Source organism: Erithacus rubecula, assembly GCF_903797595.1.
Source record: "Erithacus rubecula genome assembly, contig: scaffold_772_arrow_ctg1, whole genome shotgun sequence".
NCBI lineage: Eukaryota > Metazoa > Chordata > Aves > Passeriformes > Muscicapidae > Erithacus > Erithacus rubecula.
The window spans coordinates 5,612-26,174 of NW_027635567.1; the positions used below are offsets into that span (position 1 = coordinate 5,612).

The 20,563-nt window shown below is 51.6% G+C and overlaps 1 protein-coding gene across 1 annotated transcript; it reads left to right on the forward strand.

The window, feature by feature from the left end:
• Nucleotides 1–17,346: 17,346 nt before the first annotated feature.
• LOC306816650 (olfactory receptor 14J1-like) lies at nt 17,347–17,950 on the forward strand (the record flags this gene model as incomplete). The annotated part of the gene is made up of 1 exon (XM_079333077.1): nt 17,347–17,950. The coding sequence occupies exon 1, from the start codon at nt 17,363–17,365 to the stop codon at nt 17,948–17,950; it is 588 nt and encodes a 195-aa protein (XP_079189203.1). The 5' UTR covers nt 17,347–17,362.
• Nucleotides 17,951–20,563: the final 2,613 nt, after the last annotated feature.

The window sequence follows — 20,563 nt, forward strand, 5'->3', positions numbered from 1 at the left end:
GGGCTTTGGGCACCCCAGTCCCAGCAGCTCCAGCTGCACTGGGAGATCCTGGTGGATGTTCTGGGACAGTTGATCAAGGACCCCCGACCTGGAACTGTCCCCATGTCCCCCTGCCCATTCCCCTGTCACCTCACTCCCAGTCCCATCCTGCTCCCATTCCAGTCTGGATCCCATTCCCTCTTTCATTCCCTGTCCCTGTCCCATACTCTGTTTGGTTGCCTTTCCCATATTTCCAGGTCCATATTCCTTGTCCTGTTCCTATTCTCATATTCCTGCTCTCATTCCCATACTTCCATTTCTATAATCCCTGTCCCATTTCATAGTTCCCACTCCCGGTTCTACTCCCGTATTCCCATTTCCAATCCTGGTCCCATCTTCCTAATCCTCATCCCATATTCTCTCTGTGGTTGCTGTTTTCACATTCACCGTCCCATTCCATGTTCCTTTGGGCATTGCTCAGGGCCCCCAGCTGGCCCCAGCAGCCCATCCTGCCAGCAGCCCTGGGCTCAGAGCCCTCCCTCCTGCTGGGCCGTGCAGGGGCCACGGGCCTGCCCCAGGCTCCTGTTCTGCCCCAGGAGCAAGGCTGCAGCTCCAGCCTTTGTGTCCTGGGCCGCAGCAGCCCAGGGCAGGCCCAGCTGCAGAGCTCCCAGCCCCGATGGGCTTCACTGCAGCACTGCTGAACACTGATCTCCATCCCAGATTCTCTCTGTGCTTGCTGGTTGCACACTCCCTGTCCTGTTCCCATATTCCCATCCCAGCTCCCATTCCCGGTCTCTATCCCCATTCCAGGCCCCGTTCCCGGTACCTCTGCCGTATTCTCGGCCCTGTCCCTACTCCCGGTCCCGGTTCCCTCCTACCAGACGCCGCCGCCATCGCTCTGGCTCCCCTCGGCTCTCACATGACCGGGAAAACCGCGCGCTGCTCGAGCCCACCAATCACAGCGCGCGATCGCTCCTTTATTTGCATAACCACGCCCTTGTGCTTGGCCCCGCCCACCGCCGCCTGCAGCCGCGTCCCGGCGCTCCTTGCTCTCAATGCTCCCAGTAAGAGCGATACTGGGGGGGAAAGCGCTCCCAATTCCTTCCCGAGGCACTCAGGATCGCCTGCGGTGCTCCCAGTACCGCTCCCAGTGCTCCCACTATCATTCCCATCGCCGCGCGGGGCGAGGCCGCTTTGGAACCTCCCAGAGCAGAGCGCGGCTGCTTTTGGGTGTCGACACCTGCCCGGGCCGAGCGGGGAACGGAGGGGGAGCGGGAGGAAGAGGAGGAGAGGGAGGAAAAGCAGGGACCCAGGAGAAGCAAGAGCAGAAGCAGGAACAGAAAGAGGGGGAGTGGGGGGAAAGGAGGAGCCGCAGAACCTCGCGCGTAGCCCGGCCGCCCCCTCAGGGGGCAGCTCAGCGGGTACGGCAGCATCGGCCCTCCCCTGGAAGAGCAGGTTAGCGGGGAGGGGCGCTGGCCACAAATCCATCACGGGACTCTAGGGGACGGCTTTTTTCAGGGCAGGGGATGTTTGGATCTTGCAGGAGCCAAAAGCTGAGCTGGAAATGCCCCTGAGTGGATCGTGCCGGGTCGCTTTTTACCGGCGGGGAGGGGGCGATATCGGCTGTGGGGGTCCCCGGGAGAGCTGGAGGGGAAGGCGGGAGCTCCGGAGCAGGGAGAGCGCAGAGGGGCGATCCCGGAGCCGAGGGACCCCTGGCAGCCTGGAGGGGTGAGGGAGGTTGGTGCTGAGCGGGCTCCAGGTCCCTGAGGCTCAAAGGGGCCGAGCACTTGGTCAGCGGGACCATAGAACCCAACACGCTCAGCCCTTGTTTTCCCCCAAACCAGGATTTCCCATTCCCAAACCTTGGCCGAAGGAGGAAGAAGAAGCCGTGAGGAAGATGGTCTGGGAACCCGAGACAGGTGAGCAGAAAGTCACTGCCTCTTTCCCCCTCTGTCCTGCTTCATCTCCCAGCCCAGCACGGTCCCGGCTGAGGACAGCCCCGCTGTGTGCGCTGTCCTGACGGGGACGCAATGGGGGAATCTCCTTCCCTCTGGTATGAAGGCAAATCCCATCCTCTCCTTGTCCTTCCTCGCCCAGACAAGGAGCAGAGGATGGAGACTAGGGAGGACAAATCCCCACAGAAGTGTGTCCTCAACTGTCCCCCCGTACTACATGGACTCGGTGCTCACCATCCTGGATGCCCTCGTGTCCCTGGCCCGGGCCTGTGGATCTCCACTTCCAAGAGATTCAGAGCTGGTCCGGCTGCCAGGGGACACTGGCACTCCGGTTGGGTGGCCTGTTAATGTTGGTGGGAGGGGGTTGGGTGTCATCTTCGGACTGAATGTGGGTCTTGTCCACTCTGCAGTGAAGAGCAGCCAGGGCCAGGGAGCCTGGGATGGATGGGTACAGGAGAGGTTGGACACTGGTCCAGATGGACACCAGAGCCATGGATCCCACTCTGGATGGACACTGGTCTGGATAGATATCAGAGCCATGGATCCCATTCTGGATGGACACTGATCCAGATGGACACCAGAGCCAAGAATCTGCAATGTGGTGGGTGCAGGGTTGCGCAGAATCCTCAGGGGGATGATGGGGGGTGGAAGTGGCCAGGGCTGACCCCAAAAATGCTGTCACCCGCCGTCCTATAGGATGTGGGTCATGCCCTGCTTTGGGGCACTGGTGGGTGGCGGTGACAAAAAGCGCAGGTGCCACCTCAGAGATGGCACAGCGAGGGGGTCCTGTGCACCAAGCCCCCGCCCCTGAGGGTGACAAAGGGGGATCAGTGGCGTTCCCGAGGGCAGTCCCCCTGTGCCCGCGGCATGGGTTGGGGGGCACCCATCACCCTGTCCCCCTGTCACTCTGTTCCTCTGTCACCAGAAGGGGTGGGGCCTCAGGGGGGCTGGTGTGGGCACTCACTGGGTGGGGACCTCTTCCCTGGGTGGGCAGGGACATCTCGAGAATTTGGGACTCCACAAATTGGGACCCTTCAAGGTGGGGATGCCAGGCTGGGAGTGCACCCCCACCACCCCCGAATCCACCCAATGGACCTCTCCAAATTATTTTCTCTATCTCATCATTCTAAACTCAGCCACCTCAAATGCCTTCCCTGTTTCATTGACCCCAAATCCAAGCCCAAAATTCTTCTCCCCATCCCACCACCCCCAAATCCAACCCCTGGACCTTCCAAAATGACTCCCTCCATCCCACCGCCATGTAATGCAGCCCCTGGACCTCCTAAAATGTACTCCCCCCCACCACACATGGAGGTGGAAGCCCCGCCGGACACTCCCGAGCCCCCTGCCCTACCGAAGACCTGCAAGTGGCACACTGTGACCACTGCCACACCCAGAAGGACTCTGAAAGGGATGGGGGATCCCCGGGGAGACAGGCTGGGTGCGGCTGCAGGGCTGGAAACGCTCCTACAGCCACTCTGACACCAAGGGCGACAGGGCTGGTGACAGGGGTGTCCCCAAGGCCAGCATGTGCTGGTCACTGTTCCAGAGGGCATTTTCCACCCCTCCAAGGCACCCAAGAAGCCACGGGAATGTGAGGGGATGAGGCCACGTGAATTTCAGCAGTACCTGCACTCCGTGGGCAGGAGGAGTAGACGTGCTGTCACCGGGGCAGGTGAGAGGGTACAAGGGTGGGAGAGTGGGGGAAATTTTTGGGTGATGGGTGAGGGGTGATGATTTTTGGGGTGATTACAATGGGTGGGGGATGATGAGGATGATTTTGGGGGTGGTGGGTGATGGGGTGATGATGATAGGTGGGGTTGATGAATTTTGGAGTGATGATGGGTGGGTGGTGATGATGATGGTGGGTGGGGGGTGATGAATTTCGGGGTGACAAGGATGGCTGAGGGGTGATGGGGATGGTTTGGGGTCATGGTTTGGGGAAGTGATGACTTTTAGGGTGATGATGATGATGGTTGGGAGGTGATGGATTTTGGGGCATGGGGTGGGAGGTGCTGGCCTGGCACAGCCACCTGGAGTGCCTTGTCCCCCCCTCGTCACTCCCATGTCCCCACATGTCCCTGTGACAGGGGACAGTGGCACCGGGCTTGGTCCTGCGGCTCCGGCACCAGGACCTGGCCAAACTGACTTGGCACTTGTGGGGCCACTCATGGGGTGGGCATGGAGCCACCCTAGCCTAGCCCCACACCTGGTCTGTCACTGTCACACTGCCACACCTGCCAGCATTTGCAACCCATGGACACGTGTCCCCTGGCCCTGCCATGCTCGTGGTGCCACCTCCATGAGCATCACAACACCTGTGGTGCCACCTCCATGGCCACCTTGGTGTCATCATACCCATGGTGGCTGCTCCATAGCCACATGTGCCCTTGTGTCACCACAGTCATGGTAGCACCTCTTTGGCCATGTTTCCCCTCGTGGTTGGACCTCCATGGATGCCTGTCCCCTGGTGTCACCACATCCTTTGTGGCACCTCCATGGCCACCTGTCCCCCATCCTAGCACCCCTGGTGGCATGGCCAGGCCACATGTCCTCTGTCACTGCCACACCCCTCGTGGGTGGCAGGCACACAGGGGGCACCCACGTCCTGTTCTGGCCCCTCCCATGGCCAGGGCACACCATGGCCCCTGCTGAGCAGCCCTGTAAATGGCCTCTGTTACAGGCAGCCAGTAAGGAAGGGCAGGGAATTGTTACTCTGACGCTTAAATGCAGTTTATTTCTTTTGTTCATCCAAAGAAGTTGAGGGATATTGTTGGTGCTGTACTTAGAAGGAGTGGAATGACTGAGTTCACCAGGCTGGAACAGCTTTATTCTTGAGTGAAAGCTGAGTGCTGGATGTTGAAGTAATTTCAGAGAAGCTCAGAATCTGCTGAGTTGGAAGGACTCCATCAGGGTAATTTAGTCCAACTCCTGTCCCTGCACAGAACACCACAATTCCACCGTGAGCCTGAGAGCACTGTCCAAATGCTTCTTGTCCCAAGACAGACTTGGGGCTGGGACTGACCGCTTCCCTGGGGACCCTGTTCAATTGCTCAAGCTCCCTCTAGGTGAAAAACTTTTCCCTGATATACAACCTAAGCCTCCCTTTGTTCCAGCCATTTCCTCGAGTCCTGTCCCTGCTCATGAGAGTGAAGAGATTGGTGCTGGCCCCTGCACTGCCCCTTGGGAAGATGTTGAGAAGCTCAGTGAGGTCTAACCTGAGTCTCCTCCTCTCCAGCTGGACAAACCAAGTGTCCTCAGCTGTTCCTCACAGAGCCCCTGCAGACCCTTCCCCATCCTAGTGACCTCCTCTGGACACTGTGCAGTGGCTTCATGTCTTTTCTATGTTGCGTTGTCACTCAAGGTGAGGCCACCCCAGTGCAGAGCAGAGTGTGACAATCCCCTCCCTGGCCCAGCTGCTGGTGCTGGGCCTGCTGCCCCAGGACACAGTGGCACTTTGGGCTGCCAGGGCACTGCTGACTCATGTTCAACTTGCCCTTGGCCAGGACTCCCAGGTGCCTCCCTGCAGCTGCTCTCCAGCCTCTCCTTCCCAGTCCATACACCAAGGCAGGGGTGCCCCATCCCAGGGGCAGAATCTGACACTGCCCTTGTTGAACTCCACACAGTTGGTGATTGCCCATCTGTAGTTGTGAGGTCTCTCTCAGAGCCTCTCTGCCCTCCAGGCAGGTGACAGCTCCTCCCAATTTAGTGTCATCAGTAAATTTATTGATTATCTCTTCAAGTCCTTGTTCAGGTTGTTCAGGAGGATGTTGAAGCTGGGGGGCTGACAGGGCTGACAGTGGAGCCCTGCAGAACCCACTGGTGACCACTGCCAGTGTAGTGTCACCGCAGTCACTGCCACCCGTGGTGCCTGAGCCCTGAGCCAGCTGCTCACCCATCCCACAGTGTGTTTATCCTGCTGTGTGCTGGACACTTTGTCCAGAAGCATTCTGGGAGACTCAGTACCAAAAGCTTTGCTGAAATCTAGGAAGATTCCATCTGCTGGCTTTCCTGCATCAGCCGAGTGGGTTTTACCCTGGCATAGAAGTAAATCAGACTTCACAAGCAGGACCTTCCCCTCATGAAACCTCACTCACTCTGACTGATGCCTGTATTGTCCTCCAGGTGTATTTCAGTACTTCCCAGAATAAATTCTCCATGATTTTATTGGGTATTGAAGTGATACTGACTGGCCTGGAGTGTCTGAGGTTCTCCTTCTTGCCCTCCTTGCCAACTGGGACAATATTTGCCAGCATCCAGCCAGCTGGGACCCCTCAAATACCAGATGTGTGCTCTGTGTTTGCTCTGACTTCTCCAGGGGAAGCAATCTGCTCACACCTGCATATCTGAGCTTCTATTCTTCACAGGCAAACCCATTCTGAGGGCAGTAATGGCTAAAAGAATAATTAAAAATATTTCCCAATTACACGCACAAAGTCACTGCAGATAAAGCTATCTGTTCAATAGCTCTTTAAGGTGGGATTCACAGGGCACAAGTGAACTGCCATGATAGTCAGGTTGGAAAAAAAAAAGTCTTAATCATGTCTGTATTTAGTGCAAAATCCCACCTTTAGGGGAAGTTGAGGAATGTGTTATTCCAGAGGGAATTGTCTTAAGTAGACAGGCTGTACTTGTTGTTCTTTGCAAAGCAAAGATAAGGAGTCTGTCACATTCTGCTGTTTAAGTTAAATTGTCTGGTTACATTTCAGGGATTTTGGTGGCTCAGAAACAGTTTGGTGCCATTTTGTGAGCATTTTCTTCCTTTTGCATTTCTGTTCTGTGTTTGAGGAACTGTCTCCCATAGAGAGTTTTTTCCTGTAGAAAGCAGGAGTTCTTTATTTGGCTGGATATGTGGGGCATAACTCCACCAAGCTCACTCACTGATAATAGAAAATGCTTCTGTTTCTGTACTCTATTCTATATACATATTCACCAGTTTTCCTGGAATAAACTTACATCTGATAATCCTTTCCCCCAAAATCAATATCATCTTTTCTCTTCCCTTTCCACACACATTCTTTTGTCCTGGTCCTCTTTGGTGGTCCCTGGTGGTTGGCAACCTCAAAATCACACCTGAGCTGGTCAAAGTGGGCACAACTGGTTGCTTTCCAGTTCTTCCTACAGAAAAAGCATTGTGCAGTTCCATAGGCCAGTGGGGTTTTTGAAAACAAGCATTGTATTAACCTGATGCCTTTTCCAGGGCTTCCTAAAAACAAAGGCCACACAAAATTAAGGGAATAAAAAGCAGTTGCATTTATTGAAGGGCCTTCAGGTACATCTTGGGCAGACAAAGTCCCACCAGGGGCTACACACAAAAATGGACAGAAACCTTTCCTGGAAACAAAGGAAAACTAGGAGAACCTCAGTCAATAACCGCTGGTCAGGAAAATTCATGGGGAGCCATGTGGGGGTTTGAACTCAGGGGGATCCTGCTGGGGTTGGGCAGCCCCTGCAGCATCTCCTCAAACACCCCCAGGCTTGGGGGCCTTGGTGTCCTCACCCCCCACCTCCATCCTGGGGTCTGAGGAACTCGGGGTGTCCCTGTCCCCCATCCCTGTGCTCCAGATGATCTCAGGGTGTTCTCCAGGTAGGGAGTGGCCAAAGCAGCCGCAGGGTTTGGGGCTTGGGCTCTGCAGGAAATTTTGTGTCTCTGCTTCGGTGCCATGTCCAGGACTTCAGGTCCTTGGCACGTGAGACTTCCCAGAGTCGGTGGTGGGAAAACCTGGGTTTAGGTGGGAAAAGCTGGGTTTAGGAGGGAAAAGCTGGGTTTAGGTGGGAAAAGCTGGGTTTAGGTGGGAAAAGCCAGGTTTAGGTTGGAAAAGCTGTGTTTAAGTGTTGCCTTTGGACAGTGGGTGAAACATTGGGAATTCTGGTGCTGACAGGGGTTCTGCAGCTTCCCCAGAAATTTCCCTTTGCTCTGCTCTCGGTGAATCTGAAAGAGCCACAGTCAGTTTGGGGTGAGCCCAAGACTGAAGAGAGATGGAAAAGATGTGAGAGAACCCAGAGGCTGACTGGGAACACTGGGAGTGAGCTAGAAGCACTGGAAGTGAAATGGAAGCACTGGGAGTGAATGTCACTTCCAGAGTGATGTGGGGATAACACTGGAAGCACTGGGGGAGACAAGGGGTGAAACTGGGATGATGCTGCAGGGAGCAACACTGAGTACACCAGGAGTGAACTGAGAGTCAGCTGGGAGAACTGGTTGGAACTGGGAGCACGCAGGGGAACCAGGGTGTCCTACTGGGAGCACTGGTTGGAACTGGGAGCACTCAGGGGAACAAGGGTGTCCTGCTGGGAACACTGGTTGGAACTGGGAGCACTGAGATGAGGTGCTGGGAGCACTGGGAGGGAGCACTGGGAGCATTGTGTCCCATTTACTTGAGTCCAGCTCCCCCCTGGCTGGGCAGGCGGGGAGGGATTGGGGTGTCCCCGCAGTTTTCGGGTCCCCCCAAGCAGTGAGGGTTTGATTGACAGCTGAGGAGGAAAGGGTGGGGGGATGCAGGGGACTGTCCATATGGGGGATTTGGGGTGTGCTGGGAACAGGAATGGCCCCCAGGAATGAGGGAACACAGGAATGAGCGACCCGGAACTCCCTGAGCTCCCCATTCCCGGACACGAGACCCTCCTGAACCTCTGTTCTTGGGCACAGAGACCCCCTGCACTCCCTTCCCTGCCACCAGGACCCCCCAGAACACCCTTATCCTGAACCAAGACCCCCCCTGAACGCCCTTATCCTGAACTGTGACCACTCTAGAACCTCCTATCCTGAACTGAGACCCCCCCTGAACACCCTCATCCTCAACCGAGAACCCCTTGAAAGCCCTTATCCTGAACTGAGACCCCCCTGAATGCCCTTATCCTGAATGGAGAACCCCCCTGAACACACTTATCCTGAATGGAGACACCCCCTGAACGCCCTTATCCTGAACTGAGACCCCCCTGAACGCCCTTGTCCTGAACTGAGACCCCCCTGAAAGCCCTTATTCTGAACTGAGACCCCTCTGGAAACTGCTATCCTGAACTGAGACCCACCTGAATTCCCTTATCTGGAAATGAGACCCCTCTGAATGCCCTTATCTTGAACTGAGACCCCCCTGAATGTCCTTATCCTGAACTGAGACCCCCCCTGAATGCCCTTATTCTCAACAGGGACCACCGTTAACCCCCTTATGCTGAACCAGGACTTCCCTGAACCCTCTTATCCTGAACCAGGACCCAAAATGGGGAGGTTTTTCAGGAGGTAAATGATAAACAGCACATAGAGGCATTTTAAGTTTAGTGTTAACAGCTGTTCAAATGGAGGGTGAACTTAGTGAAGAAATAATAAATCAAGTGTTTCCTGGAGTGTGGACTTCTAATGTACTAGGGAGGACAAAAACTGCACCTCCTATAGTAATTAAACTTAAGGAAGGAAAACAACCAGTTCAAATTAAACAGTACCCCTTGAAAAGAGAGGACAGGGAAGGAATTAGCCCAATAGTAGAAAACTTTTTGCAATTAGGGTTGTTAAAAGAATGTCAGTCTGAGTTCAGTACTCCCATCTTACCGATCCAAAAATCTGGTGGGTCATATCAGATAGTACAGGATCTAAAGTCTGTTAACAAAATAACTGAAGATCTCTATCCCATGGTGTCTTGGTTTGGAGGATAGGTGTCTGCAAAGAAAAGCAGGAGCTTCCTTTTTAAATGGAGAATGTGAACCCCCTGCCTCCGAATTATTATAATTTTGAAATTAAGGGGCTCTAAGGCAAACATACAAGAAATAAGAATAACCGTTCTTTATTAGGAAAATTAAAATAGAAATACAGTATTACAAAAAACAAACCTAGAAACACTGACAAAGTCAGAATACAATCTGACACCCTGTCAATCAGTGTGATGGTAGCAGTCCCATTCAGTGGTGGCTACATCCTCCTGCAGTGGCACATGTGGTTCAGCTGGAGCAGTGCTCCTGTAGAAGGTGCAGTTTTCCTCTGAAGGTCCAGAGATGATGTGGAAAGGTCCAGCTTTCCTCTGGAGTCCAGTGGAAAAAGGGCTAACTTGGTGTCCCAAAATCTCAGGTTTTATCTTGGTGGGAAAAGCTTGGCCCCTCCTCCTGGCTGGAGCATCTCCCAGTGGGATGATGTAATTTTTGTCAGTCATGCACTGGGACTCAATGGGCCATTAATAGAAGATACCTCCCTGGAGGGAGAATGGGTGGTGAAAAGATAAAGGTAACTGTCCCACCTGGTTTTAACAGGTGGCCCAGTAGCAGATACTATTTCCCATGGAGATAAGGATCACTGCCCCACCTGGTCTCAACAGATGGTGATCAATTACATACTTTTGGTCTCATCCTGTATTGCAACCCAAGATGCAGTAGCAAATCCATACACTGTACTAATGTGCTTAAGATCAGAGCTAGCTTGCTTTACTGTTTTAGACTTGAAAGATGCCTTCTTTTGCCTCCCTCTCCATGAGGGCAGCCAGAAAAATCTTTACATTTGAATGGGAAAACCCTAAAAGCAGGTGCAAATCCCAGTTCATGTGGACGGTGCTACCTCAGGGATTTAAAAACTCTCCTACCCTGTTTGGAGAACAACTTGCCAAAGATCTGGAATCCTGGGAGGCTCCCCCAGAAGAAGGAAAGCTACTGAAGTATGCAGATGATCTCCTCATAGCCACCCAGATGAAAGAGGCATGTGTAGCCTGGACAGTAAGCCTCCTAAACTTTCTAGGACTTCAGGGCTACAGGACATCAAAGAAAAAGACACAGGTAGTGAACCAAAAGATAATTTATCTGGGTTATGAAATTCGTGTGGGACAACAGACTCTAGGTCAAGATCACAAGGAAGCAATATGTCAAACCCCAAAGCCTCAAACAGCAAAGGAACTGTGGATATTCTTAGGAATGACAGGGTAGTGTAGGCTGTAGATACACATCTATGGCTTGCTTGTAAAACTTCTGTATGCACTCGTTGCAAATGGGAACAGAGACCTCCAGTGGACAAGAGACCACGTGGGCCTTTCACCAGCTGAAGAATGCTGTAATGCCAGCTGCGCTCTCAGACTCCCAGGCGTAAGCAAACCATTCTTTCTGGTTTCCTGTGAGAAGCAGGGAATTGCCCTGATGATACTGGCCCAGGACCTGAATCCATACCAGAGAGCAGCTGCTGAATTATCCAAGCAACTGGACACTACAACCAAGGGATGGCCGGGATGCCTCAGAGCCCTTGCAGCAGGGATGCTGAATAGTCAAGATGCACACAAATCCACCTTGGGACAGAAAATGACTGTACTGGTGTCTCATACAGTGTCTGCGGTCCTGGAAGCAAAGGGAGGGCACTGGATCTCCCCACAAAGGTTCCTGAAATGCCAAGCCATCATGGTGAAACAAGACAATGTAGAGGTAGTTGTAACTAACATTATCCACTCAGCTTCTTTCCTTAGTGGAAATCAAGAGGAACCGGGACACCATGACTGCCTGGAGACTGTTGAAGCCTCCGACTCCAGCCACCCTGATCTGAAGGACACCCCTTGGATGACACAGAATCTGGTTCACTGATGGAACCAGCAATGTCATCAGTGGAAAGCAACATGCTGGGTATGCAGTTAGCACCTGCAAAGAGGTAATGGAGTCTGGACCCTTGTCAATAGATACCTCTGAACAAAAAGCTGAGATAATCCCTCTAACCCACGTCTAAGAAATCACAAAGGAACAAAAATAAATATTTATACAGACTCAAGGTATGCATTTGAGTTGTAAATGCGTATGGAGCCATCTGGATAGAAAGCAGACTGTTAAACTCACAAGGGAAAAAAGTCAAATGCGCAGGAAATATTGCAGCTACTGGAAGCAGTTCAGCTACCTGAACAGGTACCAATTATGCACATTAAGGCACATCAGAAGGTGAGCTTGGAATTGCAGGAAGGAAATGAGTGGGCAGACAAACAGGCAAAAGAAGCAGCAAAAGGTGTGATGATGATTGAGGGAGCTTTAATTCCAGATGGACAGAAGGTAAGCCAGTATGTTTGTTATACTTTAAAACAGTGCAAATGATAATGGTCTCATTGCTTTAAAAGGCCTGGTTTTTGCAATAAAGTATTCACCTCTGCACCTGCCTGAAGACTCTGCGTCACTATGGACCCTCATCCACATCAGCCCAAGGATCCACTTTGACCAAATGAGGCCTCATGGCACACAGGTGCCACTGGGACATTGCCAGGCCCAGTGGAAACAAGGCTCCATTATTGCACAGCAGGGCCTCAAGGCACCCAGTAGAGCACTGTGACACAAGGCAGTCTGGGGAAACCAAGTGTCAGGTGGAAACACTGTGGGGCCTCATGGAAGCCAGGTGCCACTTGGATAGTGCCAGAGCATGTGGAACTCAGTGTGCATTGTGACACAGCACAGCCTCATAGAACTTAGCAGACCATTGGAACAACCTGGAATCTCACAGATCCAAGGCTCTACTTTGACCAAGTGGGGCCTCATGGGACACAGGTGCCACTGGGACATTGCGAGGTTTTGTGGAATCCATTGTGACACAGCACGGCCTCATGGAAACATGGGGACCATTGTGACACAATGGAATCTCATGGAAGTAAGTGTCAGTTGTGAACATGGCATGGCCTCATGTAGCCCAGGGACAAGTGGGACTGTGCCATGGCTTGTGGAAGCAAGGGGGCATTGAGGCACAGCTTGGAACCCAGGAGAACATTGTGGGGAAACGGATTCTCACAGAAAGAAGGCTCATTATGACAGTGTGGAATCACAATGATCCCCTGGGTTCCATGAGTCTCTGCTGTGTTTACAGCTGACGCTTGGTTCCCCAAGATCCCATGGAGTCACTGTGCTCTGCTGTGATTCATGAGGCTGTGCTGTGTCACACTGGACACTTGCTTCCTCCAAGGCTGGAGATGTCCCAGTGGCACCGGGTTTCCATCAGGCCATGTTTTCTCACAATGGGGCTTCAGTTCCATGAGAATCCATTGTGTCACAATGTTCTCTTTAGTTTTATGAGAGCCTGATGTGTTGACAATTGACTCTTGGTTCCTTGAGGTTTCATTGCATCACAATGGTCTCCTCAGTTGCATTAGCTTTGTCACAATGCATTCCATGCATTTCTAGTGCATCACAATGGTCTCTTGGATTCCATGAGGACCTGCTGTAAAACAGTGGACACTTGGTTCCATGAGTTTCCATTCCATCAGGACGATCTCTTGCATTCCATGAGGCCCTGCAGTGTCACTATGGAGCCTTTGTTCCATGTGTTCCCATTGTGACACAATGGTCTCTGTGAGGTTGCACCATGGAACTGTGGACACTTGGTTCCATGAGATTCCATGTTGCCATTGTCAGGAAAATCCAGAAATGCCAGAAGTTTATGTCCAAAAATGAGACAGAGGAGTCCTTCAACTTCTTTTGAATAAACAGAGAGAGTTCATTGGAGCACACACCCACAGGGTTTTTCTCCTTTGAGGTTTCAGAGGGCGCAGCCTCCTTTAGTCCTAAACTCCTGGCTGCATGTTGCCCTCTTCCTTTCCCCATTGGCTGAGGTAATAGGAAGGTACAGCCTCCTCAAACCTGCTGTTCCATATGCCCCCTTGAACCTGGTATTTCCCCCCAAAATTCAGAAGTTCAGCCTTGTGCAGACCCTTGCCTGTTTCAGGAGCTAAGCTGTCTGGGCCCAGTAAAAAACCTGCTGCCCAAAGTCAATAGAAACCTTATGATCTATTTCAAAGACCTTAACACCCATCCCTTCACCCATCAAATGATTTGTAAAGATTTTAGCACACATCTTTCCTCTCAGACTGAGGTTACCTGTGCTGCTGACAGTCTTTTAAACCCAGGCCTCAGCCTGACCTCTCTGCTCTTGTAGTTCCAAGGAAGGAGGTTGTTGTCTCTTCTCCCTTCCATGGGCAGACCAATGTTCAGCCATCTCCAGGACAGCAGAGCTCCACCCCACGGCACTGTGCCCTGGGAAGACAAAAACCATCACTCCAAATGTCCCCCCCATCCTCCTTCTTCCCAGGCACTTGACCCTGACTGTGGGGTTTGCTGGTGGTTGTCACAGGAGAAAGGTGACACTGTGGGGCCACATGGAACCAAGGGTTCATTGTGACACAGCAGGGCCATGTGAAGCCAAGGAACTATTGTGACACTGCAGACGCAAGGAGAATATTGTGACACTAAAGAAACTCATGGAACCAAGGGTCCACTGTGACATTGTGGGGCCTCATGAAACCTACGGGGCATTGTGACACTGCACAGCCTTGTGGAACCAAGACGACACTGTGGTGACACTGTAGGGCCATATGGAACCAAGGATTCCTTTTTGATACTGAGGAGCCAAGGGTCCATTGTGAGATTTTGAAACTACAGAGATCATTTTTAAAGTACTGAATGTCAAGGAACCAAAAGTCCACCTGACACATTAAAGTCTCATGGAACCAAAAAGAGCATTGTAAGGCCCCATGGAACCAAAAATCCATTGCAAATGTACGGAACCTCATGGAACCAAGAGTCCATGGTGACACAGCAATGCCTTGTGGAACCAAGGAGTGCAAAGGTCTCAAACATTCCTTGCAGGTTTCTGCCTTGGAGAATGGGAACCTCCTTAGTGACACCTTGGGATTGGCACACACTTGAGGAGTGTGTCTCTTTTCAATAGGGAAACTTAAAAGTTTTGGATTACTTAAAGAAACCAAGAAAATTGTCTTTTGGCCTGACTGCAGTCAGTTATCCAGCAAAGCAGGTCCCAGGTGAATGAGGACAGACAACATGGGGTTGGGGAATGTGGAGCAAGATTGTCCACACTGGGTCAGACTTCAGGACACAACTTCTCTGAGCAGGACAGACCTCCTGAGGAGCGAACCTGGACTCAATACCAATCACAGAATGCTGCATCACCTCTGCTCTAAAGAGAACAGTAATAAAATATGCTCCTTAAAACAGGAAATGTGAATTTCTTAGAAGCTCTTTGAAATATTTCTTCATAACAGTATCAGGAAATCTCCCTAATGAAGTGCACCAGATCAGAGGGAAATCAAGGCAGGACTTGCTTTGTCAGGACTTGCTTGATCCCAGTGAGCCTCGTGGTGCCTTTGGTGCTGAGACGTTGAACCTCATACCTGAGAGGAGATTGCACAAACCTTTCCAGGAATCAAAGTCAGAAGAAAAACCCAAAGCATCTCAGAGCATTAATGGGTCACTCTGAAGTCCATCCCCAACACAGGCTCCTCATGAACTCCTTGAAGGAGAGAATGGGAGGCCATGATCGCACAAAATTTTTCAGAGACTCAAAGAAAGGAAAAAGAAAAGTACCTTAAAAATCTGAAGTACCTTGAAGCATTAATGAGCCCCACTGAGTGTTATTACTAATAAGGTCTCTCAAAGGACTAATTAAAGCAGATAATTGGAGGCCATGATTGCACAAAGCTTTCAGAGACTCCAACACAAAAGCAAACCCAAAGTCGTTTGAAAAACCTGCAGTCCCTGGGAGCATGAAGGAGCCCCCAGGGCCATTCCTGACCAAGGCTCCCCAGGGACTGGTCCCAGCAGATCCCTGAGGCCACTGGGATGTGGGGGGGATGCTGAGGGCAGCACAAGGGGTGACAGTGCCCAGCCTTGCTGGTGCTGTGCCAGGAGGCCCCAGTGGCTCAGGACAAGGTGTCTCCTCCCAGCCCTTGGTGGCACAGACCCTGCTGTGCCCCAGGGCACCAAGACTTGGCTTCTCTTTGTCCCCACCTGTCATCTCTGCCTCCAGTTCTCTGCTCTGATTGAGGCTTGGGGACACTTTTTCAGTTGTGTCCCTCAGTGGGACCCATTAAACTTCAAGAAACTTTGGAGTTTGACTCTGACTTGGAGTTCTTGAGAGGTTTCTCCAGCTCCCTCTCAGGGACTGATGTTCAGGGCTTCAGCACAAACCCAAGGGGGCCATTAAAAGTCCTTGTGCTGTGTCTGTGCTGCTCAGCTGGGCTGGACTTCTGGCACAGAGGGCCATCCTAGCTATTAAGAAAAGCTTCAACAGCACATTTCTCTTGATGAGCAGCTCTTTTCCCAGCCCAGCAGGGTTGAGGGCACTGCCTGCAGCCACCCCAGGCACAGCACAGAGGCACAGAGAGCTTCAATCAGTCAGAGCTGGGAAGATGCTCAGAAGTGACTAGGGCAGAATCACTCCCAGCCCTTGACACAGGAAGCCTCTGGCTGCAGGAAAATGCAGCTGCAGCTCCTGCAGAGATCTCCTAAAGCTGGAATATCCCAATGCCTACGGACTCTGTGAGTACATTCTCTGATTATCTCTTGTGTAGAGCAGCAGGGGTGCCCAGGGCTGTCCTACAGAGCAGGGTCCTGCAGCCCAGGGCACTGTGCTGGGGCAGAGACTCTGCTGCCAGCCAGGGACAGCTCTCAGCCAGCCCTGGGAGCTGCTGACAGCACTGGGGGAAAAGGTCTGGGTGGAAGGATACAGCTGGTAAAGCTTAGAAGAGTTCTCCTTATGTGGTGAGTATTTTGCATTGTTCAGGGCTGCTCCCAGAATGACATTTAAATGCAGAAGATTTCCAATGAAATTTTACAGGGAGCACTGCCAGGAAGCAGCTGTGTAAAAGGGAAAATCTTTCCATTTTTAATCTACTGCTCTGGGTTGCCTGGATGGGAAATTTCACACTGATATTCCTCTCTCAATTCAGGATGATAAAAAACTAAGAATTCCTCAGATCTCAAAAATTAGGCAGTGACAAAAATCAGCACAGGACCCCTTAAATGCAGCATCTGCACTGCTATTTCAGACTCCTCGGGGATGCTCTGACGTTGCCATCACAATTCTGCAGAGGCTGAGCTGGCCCTGGACAGTGCCCTGTGCTAAAGGGATCTGCAAGGCAAAGCTGAGTCTGAAGGGCTGGGCTGGGCTCAGGCAGCACTGGCAGAGTCCAGCCCTGGGCACAGGGAAGCAGCTGCTGGCAGGGACAGCTCCAGGTAGCAGAGCCCTGGGCAGGTAGTGGGGAGAAAGTGCCACAAAGCTGGGCTGGGATATTTAAAGTCTCTCCAAACTGAACTATTCCATGATTGCTTTTTCTACAGATGCCCATGCCAAGACACAGCAAATGTCCAACAGCAGCTCCATCAGCCACTTCCTCCTGCTGCCATTGGCATACACGTGGCAGCTGCAGCTCCTGCACTTCTGCCTCTTCCTGGGCATCTCCCTGGCTGCCCTCCTGGCCAACGGCCTCATCATCAGCACCGTAGCCTGCGGCCACCACCTGCACACCCCCATGTTCTTCTTCCTGCTCAACCTGGCCCTCACTGACCTGGGCTGCATCTGCACCACTGTGCCCAAAGCCATGCACAATTCACTCAGGAATGTCTGGACCATCTCCTACTCAGGATGTGCTGCACAAATGTTTTTCTTTCTGTTCTTCATCTCAGCAGAGCTTTCTCTCCTGACCATCATGTGCTACGACTGCTACGTGTCCATCTGCAAACCCCTGCACTACGGGACCCTCCTGGGCAGCAGAGCTTGTGCCCACATGGCAGCAGCTGCCTGGGCCAGTGGCTTTCTCTATTCACTGCTGCACACAGTCAATACATTTTCCCTGCCCCTGTGCCATGGCAATGCCCTAGGCCAGTTCTTCTGTGAAATCCCACACATCCTCAAGCTCTCCTGCTCTAAATCCTATCTCAGGGAACTTGGGCTTCTTGCTGTTGGTGTCTGTTTAGGACTCAGTTGTTTTTTGTTCATTGTTTTCTCCTATGTGCAGATCTTCAGGGCTGTGCTCAGGATCCCCTCTGAGCAGGGACGGCACAAAGCCTTTTCCACCTGCCTCCCTCACCTGGCTGTGGTCTCCCTGTTTCTCAGTACGGGTATATCTGCCAACCTAAAGCCCCCCTCCCTCTCCTCCTCATCCCTGGATCTGGCACTGTCAGTTCTGTACTCGGTGGTGCCTCCAGCCCTGAACCCCCTCATCTACAGCCTGAGGAACCAGGAGTTCAAGGGTGACTTGAAAAATATGATGACTCTGTATTTTCTGAAGCATTAAACACTCTTTTATTCTGCTGAGCCTTTAGAATGTAACTCTTTACCATCCCACCCCCCCCATATTTGTCCATTTTTTCTTTAGTAAATTATTCTACTGTTGCTGTTTTGTATAAGATGTTGTACTATTACTTTATTAATATCTACTTTTTTTCTAAAACACAAAGACTTTCAAGAACTATTTTCCCTGTGCATTTAAATAAAAACAAAGGCCTTCCCTTTCCTGTGTGTCCAGGATTCTTCCTCAGCCCTTTTCTGTCTCTACAGGGGCAGTGCCTGTGAGCAGAGGTAGAGGGAAGAGTCTCCCAGCACAGCAGCACAGCCAGGGACAATGGCTCTGGCCTTCCCCACATCTGCTCTTCCCAACTCCACCCTATCCTTGATATCCCTTCTGTGGCTGTGAGGCTGCAGTGCTCTGGCAGCTTGGTCACTGTCCTGCTGCGTGTCCCTGCTGTGAGCACAGGCAGGGACAGGCCATGGGCACTGCTGGGACACAGCTGGGATCCAGCACAGCAGCTCCATCAACAGAGGGATCTCCTGAAGGCAGGGCAGGAAGGCTTTGCTCTCCTCCAGAGCTGCTATCAGCAATGTGCTCCAGGAATGCTCTGGCAAAGCAAAGCTTAGTGTCTGGGGCAGAGGGGCAGTGTGCACAGGGCACACAGCAGTGGCCTCTGCTCCATCAGCAGGAGGTTGTTTGTCCCTGCATGGAGGGACACCAAGTGACCAGTGAGCAGTGTGTGTTTGCTGTGTACTGAGAATATTTCAGCAGTGCACTGTGTGTGTGTGGGGAGATGAACCCAAGTGAGCACAAACACCATCAGCAGCACTCAGGGGTGGCACAGTTCTGGTGGCACAAACAGTGCCTTGAGGCCATTTTACTCTGGGAAACCATCTGGATTCATTACTGGGCTGTGGTTAGGACTGCATAGAGAGAAACATCCCTGGCAGGGAGGGTCCAGGAAAAAAAAAAAAAGCCCAGGGGAGCCATGGACTGCAAAAAAAAGGCAATTGGAGTGCTAGATTTGTGCAGAGAAATCTTCTATACCCCTTTTCCTTCTGCTTCTCTCAGTTTATTGCTGAGCATGGTGTGACTCTTCCCTTGGGTCAGTCCAGCACAGCTGTCATGTTCTCTCAGGAGCACTTGCCTACCCCAAGCCTAAGAGTCAGAGAGGTTTCAGACACGCCTCATGTGGGGTGAGCACTGTGACAAGAACAGGAGAACAGAACCACGTTTACTCTTATCAAGGACAGTAGAACAGAACAGCACAGCCCCAGAGAAATGGATAAAGGGTGTAACTCAGGCAAACAGAAGTCACACAAAAGGCAAGCAGGATGCCAGATTAGCTCTACTGAAACACTAGTCTTAGAAAATTAGGATTTTAGTTACCTTGCTGAAAACAATTAAAAGTTAGAAGGGAGTAGTTATCTGAAACTTAAAAAATTATTGTCTGTCATTTCATGTTTGCTCAGCTGCGCTTACAATGGGAAAAGACGAAACGAGGGAGCAGAAGCAAAGGAACATAGACAATGCAACCAGAAACCCATTCTTTGGGAAATTGGACTATCCCCAGAAATCATTTGTATTGGCAGTGATAGAAAAGGTCAAGAGTTGAAGGTGAGGAAGACTCACCTTACTTCCTCCTTTTAAGACCCCTCATCATGAAAATGACCCCAGACTTAATTTAAGAAGTCAATCAATCATGTTTAATAGCTATTCAAGCTAATTATCATAGGAAGCAGGGAATGGGAGGGGCTGTTATTATGAATATGTATTTGTTTGATTCCTCTGCTAATAAATAGACTCTCTGATCACCTGTGATTTGGCAGTGTGTATTAGAGGATTACCTCAGGCTGCTGCCCAGCGCTGAATAAACATACACTTTCTAACTTTAAATTGTTAGAGAGTCTTTTGTCTGTCACAGTTGAGTATCGGTATTAGACCAATACTCATATTTTGATAATTCAGTTGGCGGCTCTGGTGGGACTCTGTTCTCTCTGGCCGAGGGGCCAGCAGGTTTCGGGACCCCTCTAGGGCGTCCACCTGGGATCTTCCTAGGAAGAGGGCTCCTTTTCCTCACTGGCACCCCGGGGAGCAGAACTAGAACTGCCAAAGATATGAACAAAAAGGTATGTTTAAAACTTATAGATAGGTACCTGTAAGAGAGGCAAACTGGTAAGATGCTGCGAGATGCACAGTGAAAAAGCCTGAAGTGGATTTGTTTGTAAGTTTCCATGGAATTTGGTTGTGGTTTGTGTTCCAGGTAGGGCTGGTAACAGCTCCAGGAACTCTTGCCCTGCAGTGGGGGATAGCGGTGGGCCAGCTGTGGCCACTGAGAGTAGGTCTCAAGTGGCAGTGGGTGGGTGGAGCTGGGCAGTGCAATAACAGCATTGCCAGTATTGTTGTGGTACAGGAGCCCTGGTGGCTTCAGTTTTATTTGTGGTTTAAAGGAGGCCTGGGGGTAATTTCCAGTTTGGGTCACCAAGCTTGCAGGCGTTGGTTTGTGGTGACTCCTTTTGTCGGCTTGATCACAGTTTGCGTGTGCCAAATGTATGTATGTGGTTGAGCGTGCAGCTTGTTTGTGTGAGCTTTGTGTGCTTGAATTGTGGGTCAGTGGAG